Below are 23321 nucleotides of genomic sequence, written 5' to 3'. Positions count from 1 at the left end.
CTCATTATTTGGGGAAAGGGGTAGGCACCACAGACAGGGTTTAGCGAGTGTGCCCTCAATTGTTTATTTCCTTGACATCTGATGGGAGGGTGTTCCACAGGGCAGGTGCCACCACCGAGAAGGCCCTCTGCCTGGTTCCCTGTAGCTTCACTTCTCGCAGGGAGGGAACTGCCAGAAGGTCCTCAGAGCCGGACTTCAGTGTCTGGGCAGAACTATGGGGGTGGAGATGCTTCCTTCCCTAGTTAACCCCAGAGAACAATTTTCAGTAGAGCCAAGTCCTGAAAAGCACAACATGTTTAGAGGGCTTATGTAACAACCTTTGGACAAACTGGCAGGGTTTGCAAACCGGCCTCCCGCCCTGTTGGCTCACGACGCTGGCTCTGATTCTGATGTTTGGAGAATATAATCTCTGGACTGTAGACTTTTCCTCGTCTGGAGATAGGAGCCTCCAGCTGCTACCTGGTGCAGCCATGGAGCTGCTGGGGAGCACGACAATCTTCTTGGTCATCTGCCTGGTCTTCCTCTTGGTTTGGGGGACGAGACCTAAGGCGAAAAACTTGCCTCCGGGGCCAACACCTCTTCCGTTGGTCGGGAACCTCCTACAGCTGAAGGTGCAGAACCTTGTTGGAAACTTCAGAGAGGTAAGGATTTGGCCTTCGTCTAAGCCGTATCCCAGGCTCCCTGACCCACTGGGAATTTGGGCAGGCTTTGTCTCTGGGCTATCTATTTAAGTCACCTGCATGCCTAGGAAAAATGTAAAAAAAACCCAGGTCAAACATATGTTGGAAATGTAAAGAAAAAGAAGGGACTTTTTATCCTATGTGGTGGGAATGTAGAGAAGTTTTTAAAAATCGGAAAATGATATACAATGAATTGAAAAAAAAATGTTTAAAATGACATTTGTAAAAAACAAACAGACCAGAAGCATTTCTGTTAGGGATTGTAGAACAAGACCTGCCCAGGAAAAACAAAGAACTTATTTATGTAAGCTACAGCAGCGGCAAGTGTCTTGATAGCACAAGGATGGAAGAATGAGGAAAGAACAGTAGCAAGAAAAATGGATGAACTATGCAGAGCTGGCTAAATTGACATATAAATTGCGGGACAAGGACAACTGCGACTTTAAGGAAGAATGGGAGCTTTTTACAAATTATCTAAAAAGACAACAAAATGAATTGGACTCCTTGGCAGGTTTTGAATAAACATACACAAATGTATTGGTTGATAACGTGGTAGATAGATAATGTAAGGACATGTATAATTTTATAACAGGCAGAGAATAATATGTGCTGAGAAATCAGAGAGTGGAGCTGCGGGAAGTCTCGGAGGGGGGGAGGTTGAAGGGGGGAAGGCGGGAAATAATGAATATGATATGTTTTGATAATCTGTTATGTTGAAATTGCTAATAAAAGACATTTTTTTAAAAGCCACCTGCATGATAATAATAATAATAATAATAATAATAATAATAATAATAATAATTTATTATTTGTACCCCGCCCATCTGGCTGGACCTCCCCAGCCACTCTGGGCGGCTTCCATAAAAACCAAAAATACACTAAAATATCACAGATTAAAAACTTCCCTGAACAGGGCTGCCTTAAGATGTCTTCTGAATGTCAGGTAGTTATTTTTCGCTTTGACATCTGATGGGAAGGCATTCCACAGGGCGGGCGCCACTACCGAGAAGGCCCTCTGCCTGGTTCCCTGTAGCTTTGCTTCTCGCAGTGAGGGAACCGCCAGAAGGCCCTCGGCGCTGGACCTCAACGTCTGGGCAGAACGATGGGGGTGGAGACGCTCCTTCAGGTCTACTGGGCCTTTGAGGCCGTTTAGGGCTTTCAAGGTCAACACCAGCACTTTGAATTGTACTCGAAAATGTACTGGGAGCCAATGTAGGTCTTTCAAGACCGGTGTTATATGGTCTCGGCGGCCGCTCCCAGTCACCAGTCTAGCTGCCGCATTCTGGATTAGTTGTAGTTTCCGGGTCACCTTCAAAGGTAGCCCCACATAGAGCGCATTGCAGTAGTCCAAGCGGGAGATAAGTAGTCCAAGCATTCCCCCAGGAATGCTTTACAGCCATGTAGCTCAGAGCACGGTGAAATAACATTTTGGAAACCTCCTCACATGACGGAACAAGTCTGCAAACAGCTGCAGGCAAGGATTCAGAAGGAGACATCTGGCCGCAGAGGGTGGGCCAGAGGGTGTCGTTTGGAGGATGAGAGGAAATGGTTGCATTTTTTTTTTTTTTTTAAAAATAATTTATTTAACATACAGTAATTGTTACAAAGGGGGACGCGGGTGGCGCTGTGGGTTAAACCACAGAGCCTACGACTTGCCAATCTGAAGGTCCGTGGTTTGAAACGGTGAGCTCCCGTTGCTCGGTCCCTGCTCCTGCCAACCTAGCAGTTCGAAAGCACATCAAAGTGCAAGTAGATAAATAGGTACCACTCCGGCAGGAAGGTAAACGGCATTTCCGTGTGCTGCTCTGGTTCGCCAGAAGCAGCTTAGTCATGCTGGCCACATGACCCGGAAGCTGTACGCCGGCTCCATCGGCCAGTAAAGCAAGATGAGCGCCACAACCCCAGAGTCGGTCACGACTGGACTTAATGGTCAGGGGTCCCTTTACCTTTGCCTTAAATTGTTACAAAATATAAGCAAAATATTGCAAATACATACATATATACATATTTCAAATAAGCACATATATGAAAAAAGGAACAAAAGAGAAAAGAAGAAGAAAAGAAAGAAGAAGAAAAAATAAAGAAGAAGAAAAGTTGGAAGAATTTCTTCCAAGTTTATTCTACAAATATCTCAATATGAAAATAATAATAAAATTTCATGGATTGGCTTCCCTCGCTTATACTGCACTTCCTATATACATTTTAAGCAAGATTGTATCTGTCGTTCCGTATTTTCCCCATACAATCTGACACAAATATTCTAATCAATGTTTTCTAAATCTTTCATAAATCTATTCTAAACGCAACCAATACCTTACATTTAATCCTTGTCTACATGGTTGCATTTTTTGAAAGGAAGAGAGTCCAATGGCCGGGGCTGGTGGGAGTTGTAGTTTGAAAACTCTGATGCCGAGCACCAGGTTTGGGGAAAGAGCAAGAGGGAAGGAGCTGGGAAACAAAGAGGCTCTTTGTGGGGATAAACATGTTTTCATAACCAAAAGTCTCATGATCTGCCCTGTTCGTGACCCTCCTTTTTCTCTCTTTCCACACTCTGTGATTTGTTTGCATGGAGCTTATGCAACGGCAGATGTTTATCGAGCATTTATTCCAATGTGCGGCGAACGGATGGCGCCGGGCCAATCAGTCGTCCCATATTCTCAGAGCATTGCCTCATCGCTTCTCTAAATGCAAAAAAAGTCAAGTTTCATTTCCCCCCAGATGGAACTAACTGTATTTCCATTGCTTAACCAACATGGGCTTGAACCCCACTGTTATGTACTGAGTTGAATAGGATCCAAAATGCAGTCTGATTGGTCCTAGGACAATGGGATCCAGAATGCAGCAGTCTGATTGGTCCTAGAACAATAGGATTCAGAATGCAGCAGTCTGATTGGTCCTAGAACAATAGGGTTCAGAATGCAGCAGTCTGATTGGTCCTAGAACAATAGGATTCAGAATGTAGCAGTCTGATTGGTCATAGAATAATAGCATCCAGAATGCAGCAGTATGGTTGGTCCACAGGAGCCACCCAATCCAGCTCCAGGTGGAAGTGAATCTGCAACCTGATTGGCCTACAGGAGAATCCCGGAATCAGCCAATCACGCAGGGCCCATTGTGTAAATAATGTATATAAAGCAGACATTCTGGGGGACCTTCCTTTCCTCCTCACCACTATGAGCTGAAAAAAGAGCATGAAATCCACTCTCGACTTCGAGTATATTTCACCCACCTTCAAATCTTGATGGGGTCGAAGCAACCTAACTCTCTTCCTCAAAGCTTGCACCCACTATGAAAGAAAAGCACCCCCCGACCCCTGTTCAAAGGGTTGTGTACCACGACTGCAACCTCATACAACCCTCCAAGTATCCTGGTTTTCCAGGATTAGTCCCATCCCGATTTCCGATGTGATCCCGGAATGTCCCGATTTCCCCCTCCAGTGCCACTAGTCCAACCCCTTCCAATGCAGGAATCTTTGCCCGAGGTGGGACTCGAACCCACAACCCTGAAATTAAAAGTCTCATGCTGTTGGAAGAAAAGAATGTACGGTAATTAAGATCTGGCCTTAAAGGTACCCCTGACCATTAGGTCCAGTCGTGGCCGACTCTTGGGTTGCGGCGCTCATCTCACTTTACTGGCCGAGGGAGCCGACGTACGGCTTCCGGACCACGTGGCCAGCATGACTAAGCCGCTTCTGGCGAATCAGAGCAGCGCACAGAAACGCCGTTTACCTTCCCGCCAGAGCGGTACCTATTTATCTACTTGCACTTTGACGTGCTTTCGGACTGCTAAGTTGGCAGGAGCAGGGACCGAGCAACGGGAGCTCATCCTGTCACGGGGATTTGAACTGCCGACCTTCTGATCAGCAAGTCCTAAGCTCTGTGGTTTATCCCACAGCGCCACCCACGTCCCTAGTTCAGGCCTTATGAGGAACTAAAAGATAAATTATCAAGTTGGATGGAGTACCATTCAATGAACGACATTTCTCAAAAGACAAAAAAACCAAGAGGTTTTGAACAAACAAGATCAATAGTAGAAATTGCAGTACAGTGGTACCTCGGGTTAAGAACTTAATTCATTCTGGAGGTCTGTTCTTAACCTGAAACTGTTCTTAACCTGGGTACCACTTTAGCTAATGGGGCCTCCTGCTGCCGCCGCACAATTTCTGTTCTCATCCTGAAGCAAAGTTCTTAACCCGAGGTACTATTTCTGAGTTAGCGGAGTCTGTAACCTGAAACGTCTGTAAGCCACTATACTGGAAAAGACAGTCCCGGTCTTCAGTTTTTACAATAATACAAAGACACAACACAAAAGGGGAGCCGACTGGGAGGGAGGAGGAAAGAAGCAAACTCAGGTGTTTATAACCCGAGGTACCACTGTACTACAAAACAACACAAAAACACTGTCTAAGGTCTATGGGTTTTTACTAGAATGGCGCACAAAAGATGAAGAAATTAAAAGTCTCATGCTCTACTGACTGAATCAGGGGTCAGCAACAAATTTTAGCTGCGGGCCAGTCCACTGTCCCTCAGACCTTGTGGCCGGCCTGAGAAGCGGTACTTGGGGGGAGCTGCAAGAAGAGGTGAGGGGGGCAAGTCCAGAATGCGGCAGCTAGACTGGTGACTTGGAGTGGCTGCCAAGACCGTATAACACCAGTCCTGAAAGACCTATATTGGCTCCCAGTACGTTTCCAAGCACAATTCAAAGGGTTGGTGCTGACCTTTCAAGCCCTAAACGGCCTCGGCCCAGTAGACCTGAAGGAGCGTCTTCACCCCCATTGTTCTGCCCAGACACTGAGGTCCAGCTCCGAGGGCCTTCTGGCGGTTCCCTCACTGCGAGAAGCCAGGTTACAGGGAACCAGGCAGAGGCCCTTCTTGGTGGTGGCACCTGCCCTGTGGAACACCCTCCCACCAGATGTCAAAGAGAAAATAACTACCAGACTTTTAGAAGACATCTGAAGGCAGCCCTGTTTAGGGAAGCTTTTAATGTTTTATAGGTTATTGTATTTTAGTGTTTTGTTGGAAACCGCCCAGAGTGGCTGGAGAAACCCAGCCAGATGGGCGGGGTACAAATAAAAAATTATTATTATTATTATTATTATTATTATTATTATTATTATTACACCCCAAAATGTAACCCACGGCCACCACTTCCGCTAGTCTTCTGCAATCACCAGCACTCTGATGCCTGCTCCCTCTCTTCCCTGCTTTGTCTTTGCAGTTGAGCAAAAAATACGGGCCGATCTTCACCGTGTATTTTGGCTCAGACCAGGCTGTGGTTCTCTTCGGTTATGACTTGGTGAAGAAAGTCCTCGTTGATCGTGGAGATGAGTTTCTCGACCGAGGCAGCTTCCCATCAGCAGATAAGATCAACAGAGGACTAGGTATTGCATCTCTTACATGAGGGGCGCACTGTTAGCCTGGGTGGAAAAGTGGAAAGGGTCTCTAGGCCAAGGGTGGGGGGGGATCTCAGCCCTGAGAGCTGGATGTGGCCCTACATAGCTTTCTGTCTGGCCCTCGAAATGTTCCCTAGGCCACACGCCTCATCTCTGCAGGCCCCACATCTCACCGGACCAGTTTCAACAGTTTTTGCTTGCTTTTTATCCATATAAATCATATAAATGAATGGATGCTTTTGAATTCTGGTGCTGGAGGAGACTCTTGAGAGTCCCATGGACTGCAAGAAGATCAAACCTCTCCATTCTGAAGGAAATCAGCCCTGAGTGCTCACTGGAAGGACAGATCCTGAAGCTGAGGCTCCAAGACTTGGGCCACCTCGTGAGAAGAGAAGACTCACTGGAAAAGACCCTGATGTTGGGAAAGATGGAGGGCACAAGGAGAAGGGGGCGACAGAGGACGAGATGGTTGGACAGTGTTCTCGAAGCTACCAGCATGAGTTTGACCAAACTGCAGGAGGCAGTGGAAGACAGGAGTGCCTGTCTCTGGTCCAGGGGGTCACGAAGAGGCCGACACGACTAAACGACAAAACACAGAGAAGATTAGCATGGCCCCTGCCCCCAGCGCAACACTCAACAGTCCCAGCAAGCTGGGCTGGGTGATGCGCGGGCTGATGTGACCATAGCTGGGCTGGTGGGGAGAGCAGCCTGACACATCTCGTGGGCCAAGGCTGACCTGACTCATGGGTCCTGCTCCAAGCATGGTGCTTCATGTGCCGGCGGCATCAGGGACTCCAGTCCCTGCCCTCTCTTGCTTGCACACCCAATTGCATTGGTGGGACACAACAACTTGGGGTGATCTCCTCAAAAAAAGCTCAAAAGTTTGAGACGATCTCCTAATGTCAGGCTTCAGGGAATTGGCTTTCTCCCCCAGTGGCTGTAGATAAGCAGAAAAAAGGAAAAGGAGTCTTCTTACCAGTTTAATAATCACAGCGAGAGAAGAAAGAACCTATCTCCTAGAAATGGCGGTGCTCCAAATTAAGGATATCACCCCCTGCTGTCCCTGTTAATCTATGTCTCTTCTACATCTCGTCATCTGAGCTTGTACCCTCTGTGCTTTCTGTTCTGCCACTTTCTGAGCTCTTCTCAACTTTGGTGAGGGTGGTGGAAGAAGGCTGTCTAGAGACTGTGGATCTGTTAACCCTCTCTCTTCCAGTGTCTCTTCTCCTTTAAAAAATAAAATAAAAATTATTGAGTTTTCCACTTAAATCATATTCACATTTTGTTACATAATTCTGTGACAATATATTACTCTGTATGAGCATCGACCTCCTTCCCTCCTTCATTCTGACTTCCACAGAACTTTCCATATTCTTCGCATTTCTATAAAAACTTATTTACCCTTTGTCGAATTATAACATTTTGCCTTGTTATCAGTAAATCAGTTCCTTTTATTTACGTTACAAAAAAATTCAATTCAAGCCCACAAACGTTTTCAAACGTTTATAATTTTCTTTCGTATAAAATATAAATTTGTTTCAGTCCTTTCGAAACAGTTTGTCACGCTGGTTCCGGATCTTCCCCGTCAACTTCGCCATCTCTACATACTCCATCATCTTGACCAGTGTTGGAAGTTCCTGCTGCTTCCATTTCTGAGCCAGAAGTGCCAGTGTCTCTTCTCCTAGCTGTTCCCCACCCAGTATTTCCCAGCTTCTGCCTTCTGAACTATGCCCCTCTGCAAACCGCTGTTCCAAATCTATACTGTCCTCCTGCTCCTGGGAAAATTCACAATCCGGGGTAAGAGCAGGGGGAGGGGGAGACTCCCACCATTCCTCCTCAGTGCAGCCCCCCTCAGAACGGTCTCTGACGCCCAAGCTCAACAACTTCTGCTGCCCCAGGCATCAGCAAGGGTTCTGTGGCTTGACTTTTGAAAAATAAGGGGTCCTCAGTAATCAGCTAATTGAGAACCACTGGCATAGACTGTCGGAACTTGTGTTCGACCGAGTCCTCGAGTCCTCCGACGGTGATTAACGACCTGAGCCTTTGATGAGGCTCCAGGTACGTTCCCTCATTTTGCAGAGTGTCCAAGCAGCAGAAGAGGACGAGAAATATGAGCTACATTGCTAAGAGATTTATTTCTAACTACGCAGACAGAAAAGAAATATACATCCTCTCTCTGTGAAGGCAGAGAGGCAACTAGTACAAAGAAACAGGAAACCAGTAATAACAACATCCGTCTCCCGTGAGACTTCCAGCAGTCTGTAATCTCTGGAATGTAAACAGAGTCTTGTGACTCCAAGCCCTGCACAGTGGCACAAACAGAAACCTAACATAGACTACAGGGTGGCTCTAGACACAGGACAAAAAGTCTATGAATAAGTCATAAATTAGATTGTTATAGCAAAAGAAAGAAATCCCTATAGGAAAGAGCGTTTTAAAATGTCCTGCTCTCTGGCACCATCTGGTGTCGCGTGTTTATAGCGCATTTGATTCGCCTTTTCTTGACTAATGTAGCCGAGTCCTATGTTTCTTCTGCAGGGATCATCATGTCCAATGGCGAGCGCTGGCTCCAGCTCCGCCGCTTCTCCCTCACCACCATGAGGAACTTTGGGATGGGGAAGAAGAACATTGAGGAGAGGATCCAGGAAGAGGCAGAGTACCTGATGAAGGAGATCAGGGCCAAAAATGGTGAGTATGTGTGTAGGATGTGAAACACAAGAGCAGTCAAGTACAACATTCCTAGAGTGAACATGTTTGCACATGGGGAGGGATGTTTGTCCAGCCAGCAGGTAAACTTCCTGTTTCATTCTGGGCTGGGACAGACTTCCTCTGCATGGGACTAGAGGTGGGTGTGGCCTCACCTGTGCAGGTAACGACAAAAGCACAGGGCAGGGCTTTGAATACATGCATCAAAGAAGCAACATCTGCTTAGCCAAAGATGCTCTCTTGGCCTCCAGCCAAGAGAGGACAAAGGGACTGTCTTCTTATGAGATAGATTCCAAGTGTATGTTACTTTTCTAAGCTAAGTCTGCCTTCTGGGATCTGATTGTGAACAGAATGTGAGTAAATTCTTTTTATACTTTTGTAGAAGACTGTCGTGTCTTATCCTTTATGAGGGAGAAAATACCAGAACAGTTATTATAGAGACTTTAGCGAGCCTGAGCAAACACAGCTGCTGCAAATTTAAAAGAAGGGAACGTTACTTTGCTGAAATTGTGGAACTTGTTAAGTTGGATAAGGATATAATCAGACAATATATCCTCTCCTGCATCCCTGAGCATTCCCACAACGTGCAAATAGGTTGCCCTTTGAAATCTCCGGGGGATGCATTTTTTAATATATAAAAATCTAGACTAAGTAATACGGGGGGGGGGGGACTTTGCTTCTTCCTCTTGTTTCTTGTAGTAAAGATCACCTGCCCATTCACTGTTACGATTACAGGTAGCTCATGTCTTATTTCACGTATGCGATCACAGCTTTGCGCTGGCAGGAATAAATAAATGGGGAGCAAACGAAACCCACTTTCTATTACCCTACTATGCAAAGCTGTGATCAAGCTTTGGTATGAGGGCTCTGGTAAGGCCCTAGAGCAGGCATAGGCAAACTCCGCCCCTCCAGATGTTTGGAACTACAATTCCCATCATCCCTGACCACTGTTCCTGTTAGCTAGGGATGATGGGAATTGTAGTCCCAAACATCTGGAAGGGCGGAGTTTGCCTATGCCTGCCCTAGAGCTTTTCTTACCCTGCTGGATAAAGAATCAGGGAACAGCAACCTGGGACGTAAGTTTAAATACTTACTTTACTTACTATCTTGTAATGGTTCACAGCAACAGTAGCAGTAAAAACTATGAAGGCAAAATACTTATGTAGTGAAGTTAGGAAATCTTTGTACAGTCATACCTCGGGTTGAATGTGCTTCGGGAAGAGCGCATTCGAGTTGCGCTCTGTGGCAAGCCGGAAGTAACGGAGCGCGTTACTTCCAGGTTTCGCCACTTGCGCATGCGCAGACGCTCCAAACAACGTCACGCACATGCGCAGAAGCAGCGAAAAGCGATGCGTGCGTGCAAGCTTCTATTTTCTGAGTGATTTTTTCAATAAATTTGGGAAAGGACTTTTGCCTCTTTGTATTGTGTGCCTTTTGCCTGGAGAAGCTAAACCGGCGCCTGGCCACTTCGGACACCTACCGGTTACACCTGTTGGATTTCTGTCTGCGTCAAGGTACATGTGGCACAGAGTTCTCCTACTTGGACTCTTTTCGAAGGTTGACCCAGGAAAGGAGGTGGTGGCAGCTTACTACTGTGGGGAACTGTAACAGCCAGGAGGCAGGTATTTGAGGCAGGCAAAGCTTCAGAGCTGGAGGGTGGAACACAGGATGGGTCAGAAAAAGGCGAGGGAGTGAACACTCTCCTGCACCACTGTCTCCCAGAACCAGGAGGGGACTGAAGAGGGATGAGCAAAGGCAGTTTCTGCACAGGCACAGTCTCCAGCCGGCCAGGGGAAGGGACATAAACCGGTGGATAGAGAGGGTTCCCCAGTTGGTGCAACTGCTCCATAGAGCACAGACCTGAGAACAGCTGTTTGAATATTTAGAACTGGCAAAGATGACAGGGAAAATTAGTAATAATACAAATATTAATACTAATTTTTCATTTATACCCCACCCATCTGGCTGAGTTTCCCCAGCCACTATGGGCAGCTCCCAATCGAGTGTTCAAAACAATACAGCATTAAATATTAAAAACTTCCCTAAACAGGGCTGCCTTGAGAGGTCTTTTAAAAATAAGATAGCTGCTTATTTCCTTCACATCTGCTGGGAGGACGTTCCACAGGGCGGGTGACACCACCGAGAAGGCCCTCTGCCTGGTTCCCTGTAGCTTTGCTTCTTGCAGGGAGGGAACCACTAGAAGGCCCTCGGCACTGGACCTCAGTGTCTGGCTGAACGATGGGGGTGGAGACACTCCTTCAGGTATACAGGACCGAGGCTGTTTAGGGCTTTAAAGGTCAGCACTAACACTTAGAATTGTGCTCAGAAACGTACTGGGAGCCAATGTAGATCTCTCAGGACCGGTGTTATGTGGTCTCGGCGGCCACTCCCAGTCACCAGTCTAGCTGCCGCATTCTGGATTAGTTGTAGTTTCCAGGTCACCTTCAAAGGTAGCCCCACATACAGCGCATTGCAGTAGTCCAAGCGGGAGATAACTAGAGCATGCACCACTCTGGCCAGACAGTCTGTGGGCAGGTACAGATAGGTAGCCGTGTTGGTCTGCCATAGTCAAAACAAAATAAAAAATTTCCTTCCAGTAGCACCTTGACTTCTGTTTCAGTGTATCTGAAGAAGTGTGCATGCACACGAAAGCTCATACCTAGAACTAACTTAGTTGGTCTTTAAGGTGCTACTGGAAGGAATTTTTTTTATTTTGTGGGCAGGTAGGGTCTCATCCTGCGTACCAGATGTAGCTGGTAGACAGCTGCCCTGGACACAGAACTGACCTGCGCCTCCATGGACAGCTGTGAGTCCAGAATGACTCCCAAGCTGCGCACCTGGTCCTTCAGGGGCACAGTTACCCCATTCAGGACCAGGGAGTCCTCCACACCTGTCCACCTCCTGTCCCCCCAAAACAGTACTTCTGTCTTGTCAGGATTCAACCTCAATCTGTTAGCCGCCATCCATCCTCCAACTGCCTCCAGGCACTCACTCATTAGGAAGCAGACAAGCCAAAACTTCAATAAAGAATGGGATAACTAAAGATTACATTTTTTAAAAAAAATTGTTCCCATATGAAACCTTTAACATGCTTTGAATAATTCTGGCCGGATAATATGTTATGAAGAATGTAGACAATATATCTTAAGTTAATTGCTATAATACAATGCAGTTACTAAGGAAACGAAGGACCCACACTGAGAGAGTCATAAAGTATGGAAGAACTCTATTTTATTTATATGTAACATTTATTTTTGGGTAAGCTTTTTCTCTTTATGCAACATATTTTTGTTAAGTGATGGGTGGTGGGTTTTCTTTTTTACTTTGATGCAATATTTAAAAGCAATAAAAATATATTAATTAAAAAAAGAGAGAGAATAGCTGCCTAGATGCCAGATGTGTCAGTGTTCAGAGCTGTAGAATTTGACAATTGTTTATTTGACAATAAAGAGTGAACCCTCTGCCGTGTGCATTTTTTCAACAATGTCTAGGCAACACGATGACCATATCCATATGTAATAGACAATCTTTGTAGAATTCTTTCAAATCATTAAAAGTTCAGAATGAAATCTTTAGTCTCAAAGTCTCTGAAAATCTTTAAATGAAACGAGGTACCAAGCTCTGTATGGTGGAAGACAAGCTGTGAAGCTTTGCGTATTCAACAATGATGAACAGTAATTCCGGATATTGACTACTTCTTCATCAGCGTGGTGGGTGGATATAGTATGCTTCATAAAAGATAAAGGGACCCCTGACCATTAGGTCCAGTCGTGGCCGACTCTGGGGTTGCAGCGCTCATCTCGCTTTACTGGCCAAGCGAGCCGGCGTACAGCTTCTGGGTCATGTGGCCAGCATGACTAAGCCGCTTCAGCGAAACAGAGCAGCGCACGGAAATGCCGTTTACCTTCCCACCGGAGTGGTACCTATTTATCTACTTGCACTTTGACGTGCTTTCAAACTGCTAGGTTGGCAGGAGCAGGGACTGAGCAACGGGAGCTCACCCCGTCGCGGGGATTCGAACTGCCAACCTTCTGATCGGCAAGTCCTAGGCTTCTGTGGTTTAACCCACAGCGCCACCCGCGTCCCTTCATAATGCTTCATAAACCCATCTTATTTCGAATGAATGTATATAAATGAAAATATCAAATCCTGTGGAACAGTGCTCATGTAATAATGTAGTCACTGCGGTTTTTTCGACTGGGGCATTTCTTGACACCATTCCTCCCGACTCCAATTCCTTTGCCAGGCCAGCCCTTCAACCCAGCCATCCTGTTCAGCTGTGCAACGGGCAACGTGATCAGCCACATCCTCCTTGGAGAACGGTTCGATTACAATGACCCGGAGTACCGCCGAATTCTCTGCTTGCTGGTCGAAAGCTTCCGGTTAGAGAGTTCCACTGCAGGGCAGGTGAGGAGGACCCTGGGTAAAAGAGGAAGGAGCGTCTCCACCCCCATTGTTCTGCCCGGACACTGAGGTCCAGCTCCGAGGGCCTTCTGGGGGGTCCCTCCCTGCGAGAGTTGAGGTTACAAGGAACCAGGCAGAGGGCCTTCTCGGTGGTGGCGCCCTCCCATCAGATGTCAAGGAAATAAACAACTATCTGAAGGCAGCCCTGTTTAGGGAAGTTTTTAATATTTGATGTTTATTCTGTTTTTAATCTGTTGGGAGCTGCCCAGAGTAGCTGGGGAAACTTACCTTGGGCAAAGAACGGAAGCCGAACGGTGGAAGGGCACCGGCAGCGGGAGGCCTCATTAGGGAAAGCGTGCCTCAGTTTAATAACATTTAGAATTATTATTATTATTATTATTATTATTACCCCGCCCTCCCCGGCCAGAGCCGGGCTCAGGGCGGCTAACACCAGTAAAATTACAGTAAAAACATAATGGGGGGGGGCGACAATTTAGAATACAGATTAAAATGCAAGATATCTGAATGCAGCCCTGTTTGGGGAAGTGTTTAATGCTGGAAGTTTTATCGTGTTTTTAATATTCTGTTGGGAGCCGCTCAAAGTGGCTGGGGAAACCCAGGCAGATGGGCTGGGTACAAATTATTATTATTATTATTATTATTATTATTATTATTATTATTATTATGGCAAATGGGAAGCGAGCCCCCTGCCACTGTCGCTCCCCCAGCGCCAAAGCCTTGCTTATTGGAACTGCGAGGGATCCACAAGATCTCTCCAGAACCCGGAAGCTGTGGCCACTGCTCCTTGCTTCTCCGGTGGCGATGAGGAGTTCGTGAAGATTGAGAAGAAGCAGTGGCGGCGGCAGCAGAGAGATCTTGTAGGAGCTCGGTGAGCTATTGTGAGGTCTCTCTCCCTGGAAGCTGCTGCCGCTGTTTCTCCTTGCTTCCGTGCGGGATTCTTGCACCCGAGGCAGCTGCCCCAATCTGCCTCCTGGGCCGGCAGACTCTGCTGGAAAGCAGGATTTGAAATCAAGCTCTTTTTTTTAAAAAAAAAAAAATTATTATTTAATCATTTTTTCAATACAAACAACAACCGCAAAAGACAAGTACAACAAAAACCATAACAACACAATTTGACATTTCAGATTTGAATACACTGATATACCTATGACTACACCTTTTTAACAATATTTCCCCACCTCTCTCTCCTCCCCCCCACTTCACTCCACAATCCGCCTTATCGCTTAAATATTCCTTCCACATTTCTTCGCATTTATCCATTCTTAATTTGCGTCGACATGCAATCCGTTCGTATGTAGCTAATCTGTCCATATTATCAACCCATGTGCTCAATGGAATCTTTTTGCGGCTCTTCCAATTCATCAAAACAAGGGTTTTTTTGCTTCTAATATAGCACGGCACATCCATTATTTTTTTTACTTGAAATCAAGCTTGCTCGATTCAGGAGCTCTCCTCTCCCAATTAACCTCCGTCTCCAGGACCCAGCCCTGTGACATCACAGGGTCCTGGGTCTCAGGTTTGGGCCCTGAAATCTCAGAGTCTGGGGTGCTTCTGAGCTGTGTCACATGTCAGTTTCTGACAGTGCAATTTATTTTAGTTCGCTGAAGAGATTCCAACTCGCCAAGGCGGATTCACCACTATGTCTTCATGAGTGTTTGTTCTCCTCTCTCTCTCTCTCTCTCTCCTTCTCTCAGCTCTACAACATATTCCCCAGGATCCTAGACTACTTGCCTGGTCCTCATCAAACTTTATTTAAAAACCTCGGGGACATCCAGGTCTTCTTAGCCCAGAAGGTGAAAGATCACGAGAGAAGTCTGGATCCCAATGCTCCCCGGGACTTCATAGACTCCTTCCTCCTCAAAATGGAGCAGGTGAGATATGGAGGAGTGGATTTATATGTCTGAAATTAAAGGTAAAGGAACCCCTGACCGTTAGGTCCAGTCGTGGCCGACTCTGGGGTTGCGGCGCTCATCTCGCTTTACAGGCTGAGGGAGCCGGCGTTTGTCTGCAGACAGCTTCCGGGTCAAGTGGCCAACATGACTAAGCCGCTTCTGGCAAAACCAGAGCAGCATACGGAAACACTGTTTACCTTCCCACCGGAATGCTACCTATTTATCTACTTGCACCGGTGTGCTTTCGAACTGCTAGGTTGGCAGGAGCAGGGACCGAACAACGGGAGCTCACCCTGTTGCGGGGATTTGAACCGCCGACCTTCTGATCGGCAAGCCCAAGAGGCTCAGTGGTTTAGACCACAGCAGCACCCGTGTCCCTATGTCTGAAATTAAAGGTAAAGGGACCCCTAACCATTAGGTCCAGTTGTGGTCGACTCTGGGGTAGCAGCACTCATCTCGCTTTATTGGCTGAGGGAGCTGGCATACAGCTTCCAGGTCATGTGGCCAGCATGACTAAGCCACTTCTGGTGAATCAGAGCAGCGCACGGAAACGCCGTTTACCTTCCCGCCATTGTGGTACCTATTTATCTACTTGCACTTTGATGTGCTTTCAAACTGCTAGCTTGGCAGGAGCTGGGACCAAGCAACGGGCGCTCACCCCGTCACAGGGATTCAAACTGCCGACCTTCCGATCGGCAAGCCCTAGGCTCTGTGGTTTAGACCACACCACCACCCACGTCCCTATGTCTGAAATTAGGCATCTGCTAAAAACAATTTTGTTTAGATAAGCCTACCCAGATATGTAGAGCGTTGATATGTGCTTTAATCTGGTTTTGCTTCTCATTGATTTGGTTTTTTAAAAATGTTTCAAATAGCTAATTTAACTGGCTTTACTGATAATGTGATTGTTTTGTTCTTTTTGTAAACTGTGCTTTCCAGGAGCAGCAGAACCCCAAGACTGAATTCACTACAGAGAACTTGAACATGGCAGCTTATGACATATTCCTTGCTGGGACAGAAACAACAAGCACCACCCTGAGATACATCCTCATGATCCTGCTTGAGCATCCAGTCGTGCAAGGTTGACTAACCACTGAATTAACTGTTCTTGCACTGTTAGCAGACCTTGCAGCTTGGGTGAATGAGAGCAGAACAATCATTTACAGTTTCTGTAGTTCAAAGGCTTTATTCAGGCAGGAACTATTTACAGGATGAGTGGAGATGAGTGAGAAAACTGCACCCGCAGAGCTCAGGCGATGCTGGATTTCGCGAGTAGTTTGGCCATACTCTCCTGAGGGGAAACATTCTAAGGTGGCCTTGCTAGGTTTCAGAACGGAGTAGCAAGAACTAGCTTTCTTTTCCCCCTTGCATCTGCTGTGATGTGACTTGGACGTTCCGCCTTTTGTGTCCACTTCCAGAAAAGATCCAAAAGGAAATAGACCAAGTGATAGGACAGGAGAGGGCGCCTGCCATGAAGGATCGCCTTGAGATGCCATACACAGAAGCCGTCCTCCACGAAGCGCAGCGATTCATGGATCTCGTCCCCTTAGGGTTCACCCGTGTGGCGAAACACGACACCGAAATCGAAGGCTATTTCATCCCCAAGGTACCTGGAACGGCATCAGAGTCTGCTGACAGCTTCAGAGCAGTGGCAGGCAACAAACAGACAGAGGTTGATGGGCACATGGGACCGGCCCTACCATTGTACAGTACAGAGAGAGGCAGCTGCTTCAAGTTGCTTAATTTTGGGTGTCAGGAAAGGGGTGGTGATTAAGATCATGATATTATCAGGAAGGTCGGCCTGTGGACATGTCTGTCTCAGGTGGCAAATAATTCCACCTGCCTTTGGTACTATGGGTCTTGGGGAGCACCATTTATTGTCTTGCCTCAGGCAGCAAAATGTGTTGGCTCACCATTGGTGTGATGTGTTATTGCACCGAGTTTTTCAGCTGACCTTGGAAAAACAACCATTACCCTATACTTGGTATCAACATCAATCCTCATCTGCGCAACATATGAAGTGGCAGGCTATGTGCTGTGTGCTGATTGATGTTCAAGAGCATGTCTTGACATGCGCATGCGCTAGAGACAAGCTCAATCCCCCCCCCTAATTAGAGCTTTTGCTTTTAGGACAAGGATGGGGAAACATCTTATGCCCAATGGCCATGTTGCCTCGTGGACAGACTTTTTTGGGGGGGGCACGTAAAGTGAAGGACAGGCCCAAATGGAGAAGTGGGCCGAGCAATGAATGTGACTCTGATTTTTGTCTAGTAAAGGTAAAGGACCCCTGACAGTTAAGTCCAGTCGCGAACGACTCTGGGGTTGCGGCGCTCATCTCACTTTACTGGCTGAGGGAGCCGATGTTTGTCTGCAGACAGTTTTTCCGGGTCAAGTGGCCAGCATGACTAAGCCACTTCTGGCAAAACCAGAGCAGCGCATGGAAACGCCGTTTACCTTCCCCCTGGAGCGGTACCTATTTATCTACATGCACTTTGATGTGCTTTCGAACTGCTAAGTTGGCAGGAGCTGGGACCGAGCAACAGGAGCTCACCCCGTCGCAGGGATTCGAACCGGCGACCTTCTGATTGGCAAGCCCAAGGCTCTGTGGTTTAGACCGCAGCGCCACCCGCGCCCCTGAATTTTGTCTAGTTAGCTACATTAGAGAGGAGCTGCTTTCTGGACCACCTCTGCTCCCTGGAAGCTGCCTGAATATTAGCATCTTGGAAAAGAACCACAACGAGCTCTTCCAGAGTAGGGCTTGATGTCTTTTGCCTTCTGGCTTCCCCCACCAGGGTTCCTCCGTCTTCCCTATCCTGAGTTCTGCACTGCACGACCCCAAGCAATACGACAACCCCTTCCAGTTCACCCCAGAACATTTCCTGGATGAAAAAGGGAACTTCAAGAAGAACGGAGCCGACATTCCCTTTTCCACAGGTGGGGATCTCTACCTTTTCCTTTCCCACAAACAGCAGTGAGTCAGACTCGATCAGGGCTGGGAGCTTAGCTGTCAAGCGTCCCTTATTTGGCGGAACAGTCCCTTATCCCAGCGCCGTGTCCCACTGCTGTCCCTTATTGATGATGTCCCTTAAATAAGCTACTGAAGGTAATGAGGCCCTTTCTATGTCCAGCTGTCCTTTGTCAACAACAAATTGTTGCTTTTTTTGTGTTGAATATATGCTATATGGTAATTTATGGAACTAATAGGTATCTAAAGCCATTTGCACACAACAAAATATGCATTTTATCAAAGTAATTGTTGATCCCTTATTTTGGCTGCTGATCCCTTATTTCTGAGGCTGCTAGTCCCTTATTTTCAAATCTGTAAGTTGACAGCTATGGCTGGGAGACCATTTGCTTCACAAAGGGTCACAACGTCTTGTGGGGTCACATGTCAGCAGGGCCAGGGGGGGAGAGTCAATTTTACCTCTCTATTTTCTTTTTTAAAAAATTAATTTTTGCATATGTTTTCCAAACAAAGCTTCACATCACATTGCATCATCTTCATTTGGGCTATTATAGCCTGAGACTTCCATCAATCCTGCCTAGCGATTTTCAATTTTGCTATCTAATCTTGCATTTTATTATTATAATGAATGCTTTTAAACTTCATTTCCTAATTGTTTTCTTCCTAAATCATTTTACAATCATTTATATAGTCCCCCCTTACAAAACGTCTTGTAAAACTACAAGCGATGTTACATTAATGCAATTGTCTTTCAAATAATTCATATATTTCTTCCAATCCTTAAGGAAGTCCTGGTCTTTCTGGTTCCGAATTCTCCCAGTCAACTTTGCCAGTTCTGCATACTCCATCAGTTTTATTTGCCAATCCTCCTTCATTACTAATTCTTCCTGTTTCCATCATTGGGCTAGTAATACTCTCGCTGCTATAGTTGCATGTAAAAACAGATTTTTGTCCTGTCTGTTAATTTCTGTACCTACAATGCCAAGTAAAAATGCTTCTGGTTTTTCCCCGCAAATGTAAATGTAATGCTTCTAGGGGCTGCTCATGCGTAAATCGGCGTCACGCTTGGCTGAGTTACCTGGGTGAACCCTTTCTGTCCGGACAGCCACTCACCCATGGCTGTCTCAATCGCTGGCAGAATCCGTCAGTGGGCATTTCTTGAACTTCTTCCAGCAAAGAAGCTCTTTGACGCCTAGTCTCCTCCTACTCTCCCTGCGCGGAAGCCTTCTGCACAGGGAGGGTGTGGGCAGCGGAGGACCCGTGCTCTCCCCGCTGGTCTCCGGCGAGGAGTCATGGAGCCACCTCGCCGATTCCCCCATCTGCCCCCCTTCTCCACTGGTGCTATGCTGATTTCCTTCCCCAGAAGATGGATGCCTCTCTCCCTCCTGGGACGCTCTCCGGCATCCCTCTGGATCCCTCCCTCTTCCTCTGGCTCCGATGGCAGTTCCCTGACAGTATACGTCAACATTTTCTTCATCTCATTATATATCATTTCCCCAAAGCATTCTACTTTAATACAATACCCCACCACGGGGGTACAGTGGTGCCCCGCAAGACAAACGCCTCGCAAGATGGAAAACCCGCTAGACGAAAGGGTTTTCTGTTTTGGAGGCGCTTCACTAAACGAATTTCTCTATGGGGTTGCTTCGCAAGACGAAAAAAATATTGCGAGTTCCCGCGGTTTCCCCCCGCTTTTTCCCTGCTTTTCCTAAGCTGCTAAGCCGCTTAACAGCTGATCCGCTGATAAGCCGCTTCTCAGCTTATCGCTAAAAACTGCTAGACCGCTAATAGCGCTAATCCGCTAAGCTGTCAATGGGCTTGCTTCGCAAGACGAAAAAACCGCTATACAAAGAGAATTGCGGAACGGATTCTTTTCATCTTGCGAGGCACCACTGTATTCCGCTTTCTGGTTTTTTAACACATATTATTCTCTGCATGTTATAAAAAAATGTAAAAATCCCTAAATTATCCATCTATTATATTAACAAATAAATTTGTGTGTGTTTATTCATAACCTGCCAAGTAGTCCACTTTGTTTTGTTGTTTCTTTAAGTACTTTGTAAAAGGTTCCCATTCTTCTTTAAAGTCACAGTTGTCCTTGTCACGCACGTGAATTTTGCTAGTTCCGCATAGTCCATCAGTTTCTCTTGCCACTGTTCTTTTGTCGGGGTTTCCTCATTCTTCCATCCTTGTGCTATTAAGACTCTTGCCGCCGTTGTCGCATACATAAATATGTTCTTCATCTTCCTTCCTTTTCCTACAACCCCTAACAAAAATGCTTCTGGCAAATGTTAATTTAAACATTTTCTTCAACTCGTTATATATAATTTCCTAACATCTTTTAATTTCTCTGCAATCCCACCACATATGGTAAAAAGGTCCCTTCTTTTCCTTACATTTCCAACATTGAGCCAGTTTTATACATTTTCTCTATCTGTACTGGAATTATATGCCATCTATACACATCATTTTCCTGTAGTTTTCTTTCAGTAGAGGATATTCCTCCATGAATACAGTGGTGCTTCGCAAGACTAAAAGAATCCGTTCCGCGAGTCTCTTCATCTAGCGGTTTTTCGTCTTGCGAAGCAAGCCCATTAGTAGCTTAGCGGCTTAGCGCTATTAGTGGCTTAGCGGCTTTTAGCGGCTAAGCGGATAAGCGGCTTAGCGGCTTAGAAAAAGGGGGGGAAAGGGGGGGAAAGTCGGAAAAACTCGCAAGACATTTTCGTCTTGTGAAGCAAGCCCATAGGGAAATTCGTCTTGCAAAGCACCTCCAAAACGGAAAACCCTTTCGTCTAGCGGGTTTTCCGTCTTGCGAGGCATTCGTCCTGCGGGGCACCACTGTATTCCTAATCTTTTAAAAAAGCCGGCTAGATTTGTGAAATACCTGAACTGCTGCAGCTTCTCCTTTCTTCCTCCCGCAGGGAAGAGAATCTGTCTGGGTGAAGGATTGGCCCGAATGCAGCTCTTCCTGTATCTCACCACCATCCTGCAAAGTTTTCATCTCAAACACCCTCCGGGAGTCACCAAAATTGACCTCACCCCAGAGGTCAGCGGATTTGGGAACATCCCTCACCAAGTCTCCATCTGTTTTACTCCACGCTAAGCGGCCTCCTGCACTCTGGCTGTCCTCTTTGCCTGCTCACAAGGGTTCCCGGCTTTCGTGGGGATCAATTGATTGATTGATTGATTAACCTTTACTATAGGAGTGAAATTGGGTGAGACGCTTCTCTGGTGCCATTTTGGGGGAGACGACCTCATTTTTATTATTTAAATTTGTTTTATTAAGTTTGCTTGACCACATTACATTGTTATGCAGCGGTACCTCGGGTTACAGACGCTTCAGGTTACAGACTCCGCTATCCCAGAAATAGTATCTTGGGTTAAGAACTTTGCTTCAGGATGAGAACAGAAATCGTGCTCCGGTGGCGTGGCGGCAGCAGGAGGCCCCTTTAGCTAAAGTGGTGCTTCAGGTTAAGAACAGTTTCAGGTTAAGTACGGACCTCTGGAACAAATTAAGTACTTAACCCGAGGTACCACTGTATTATGAAAAAAGAAAAAGAACACAAATCAAAGACCGTTCTATGCAATTCACTACACCATACCTTTTTATGTTGTGTTTAGCTTTTCTATTTTCCAATTGTGTACATGGCCCTCACGTTATACTAATTATGTAACCTTAAAATTTATTACTACTTATGAAACCTTTTGCTTTAGTTTTATCTATCATATATACAGAAATCATTCAAACGCTGTCATAGACGCCACACCGCTATTGTATTTCATTAAATATTTCTTAATCACATCCAATTTTTGAATAAAGTTTTGATTTATATTGCCTCTCAGCCTATTTGTCATTTCAGCTGTCTCGGCAAATTCTACCAATTTATTCTGCCATTCTGTTTTAGTAGGAACCCTCTCCCTCTTCCAGTTCTGTGCAACCAAGTTTCTCGCGGCCGCAGTTGTGTACAAAAAAAATATTTTGCATTTTTTGGTAACTCTCTACCTACAATTCCAAGTAGGAAGGCCTCAGGTATTTTGGAGAAAGTTATCCTTATAATTTTTTTTTCAGTTCATTGTATATAACATTCCAGAACTCTTTGATTTTGGGGCATGACCACCACATATGAATCAGGTTTCCTTCAGAGAGCCCACACCGCCAGCATTTGTTCGAGATATTTTTATACATCTTAGATAGCTTTGATGGCGTCAAATACAAAAAAATGACAATCTCATTTTGATTGCATGCAAAAGAAGCCAGATTATTGGCTTCCTCTGACTCACACTTGTGTGTATGAAAGGGTTAACTTGAGCTCTGAAGTCAAGTTGCCACTATGGGTAGAGCAGTAGAGCAGGCTCCCAGAAGCCTTTGCTTCCCCCCTCCCACTTTCTCTCTCTGCAGCTTTCCACAAAGAAGGAGCCATGCAACTTGGCTCCCAGCTCAGCAAATGAAGAATCTCTCTGAAAGGAGATTTCTACAGCCTGCATCTTTGTTAATGGAAAGACTGTGTGATTCTTTTGTAAGATAACCAAGTTATTTCTTTTTAGGTCAGTTGAAAAAAAAATTCTCCTTTATTTTACTGGCAGCAGATGGGGCCTTGTTTATTGTAATTTTCAGAAACTCTGTGAGTAAAGATCTAAGCTAAGTGTCTGTGATTTGTTCTAACCTAAGTCTTTTCATTGAATTATGGTGCTGGAGGAGACTCTTGAGAGTCCCATGGACTGCAAGAAGATCCAACCTCTCCATTCTGAAGGAAATCAGCCCGGAGTGCTCACTGGAAGGACAGATCCTGAAGCTGAGGCTCCAGTACTTTGGCCACCTCATGAGAAGAGAAGACTCCCTGGAAAAGACCCTGATGTTGGGAAAGATGGAGGGCACAAAGAGAAGGGGATGACAGAGGACGAGATGGTTGGACAGTGTTCTCGAAGCTACCAGCATGAGTTTGACCAAACTGCGGGAGGCAGTGGAAGACAGGAGTGCCTGGCATGCTCTGGTCCATGGGGTCACGAAGAGTTGGACACGACTAAATGACTAAACAACAACAACAACAAGTCTTTTCATGGGGAACGTTTCTTTAAAGGTGGATGAGGCTAGATGTAAAATCTAACCATGATTAAATGTGCTTGGAGCAATTGCCATTGTGCTAACTCTGCTGTGAGCTGTGCGGATGGAAGGAACTGTCAATTTCAGCTCTCAGCTTCTCATTTTTCCGCACAGTTCTCTCCAGAGAGAGAACCGAAAGGGTCTTCAGGTTTTATCATGA

At 46.1% G+C, this 23321-nt stretch overlaps 1 protein-coding gene across 2 annotated transcripts in view; it reads left to right on the top strand.

The window, feature by feature from the left end:
* Nucleotides 1-234: 234 nt before the first annotated feature.
* The window catches only part of LOC310827790 (cytochrome P450 2C25-like), a 244651-nt gene continuing 221564 nt past the window's right edge, over nt 235-23321 (top strand). Inside the window, exons 1-9 of one of the 2 annotated variants that reach the window (XM_083704241.1) lie at nt 235-641; nt 5898-6060; nt 8611-8760; nt 13025-13185; nt 14898-15074; nt 16035-16176; nt 16514-16701; nt 17888-18029; nt 20982-21897. In XM_083704241.1, the coding sequence (XP_083560367.1) occupies nt 390-641; nt 5898-6060; nt 8611-8760; nt 13025-13185; nt 14898-15074; nt 16035-16176; nt 16514-16701; nt 17888-18029; nt 20982-21163 (1557 nt within the window). In that variant the 5' untranslated portion in view covers nt 235-389 and the 3' untranslated portion in view covers nt 21164-21897. Of the gene's footprint in view, nt 642-5897; nt 6061-8610; nt 8761-13024; nt 13186-14897; nt 15075-16034; nt 16177-16513; nt 16702-17887; nt 18030-20981; nt 21898-23321 lie in introns of those variants that run through there. The other variant, XR_014556493.1, reaches the window with a different exon arrangement.

This window comes from Podarcis gaigeae (genome assembly GCF_964106915.1).
Source record: "Podarcis gaigeae genome assembly, chromosome: 12".
Classification (NCBI taxonomy): domain Eukaryota; kingdom Metazoa; phylum Chordata; class Lepidosauria; order Squamata; family Lacertidae; genus Podarcis; species Podarcis gaigeae.
This window is presented reverse-complemented; position numbering and strand designations above follow the sequence as displayed.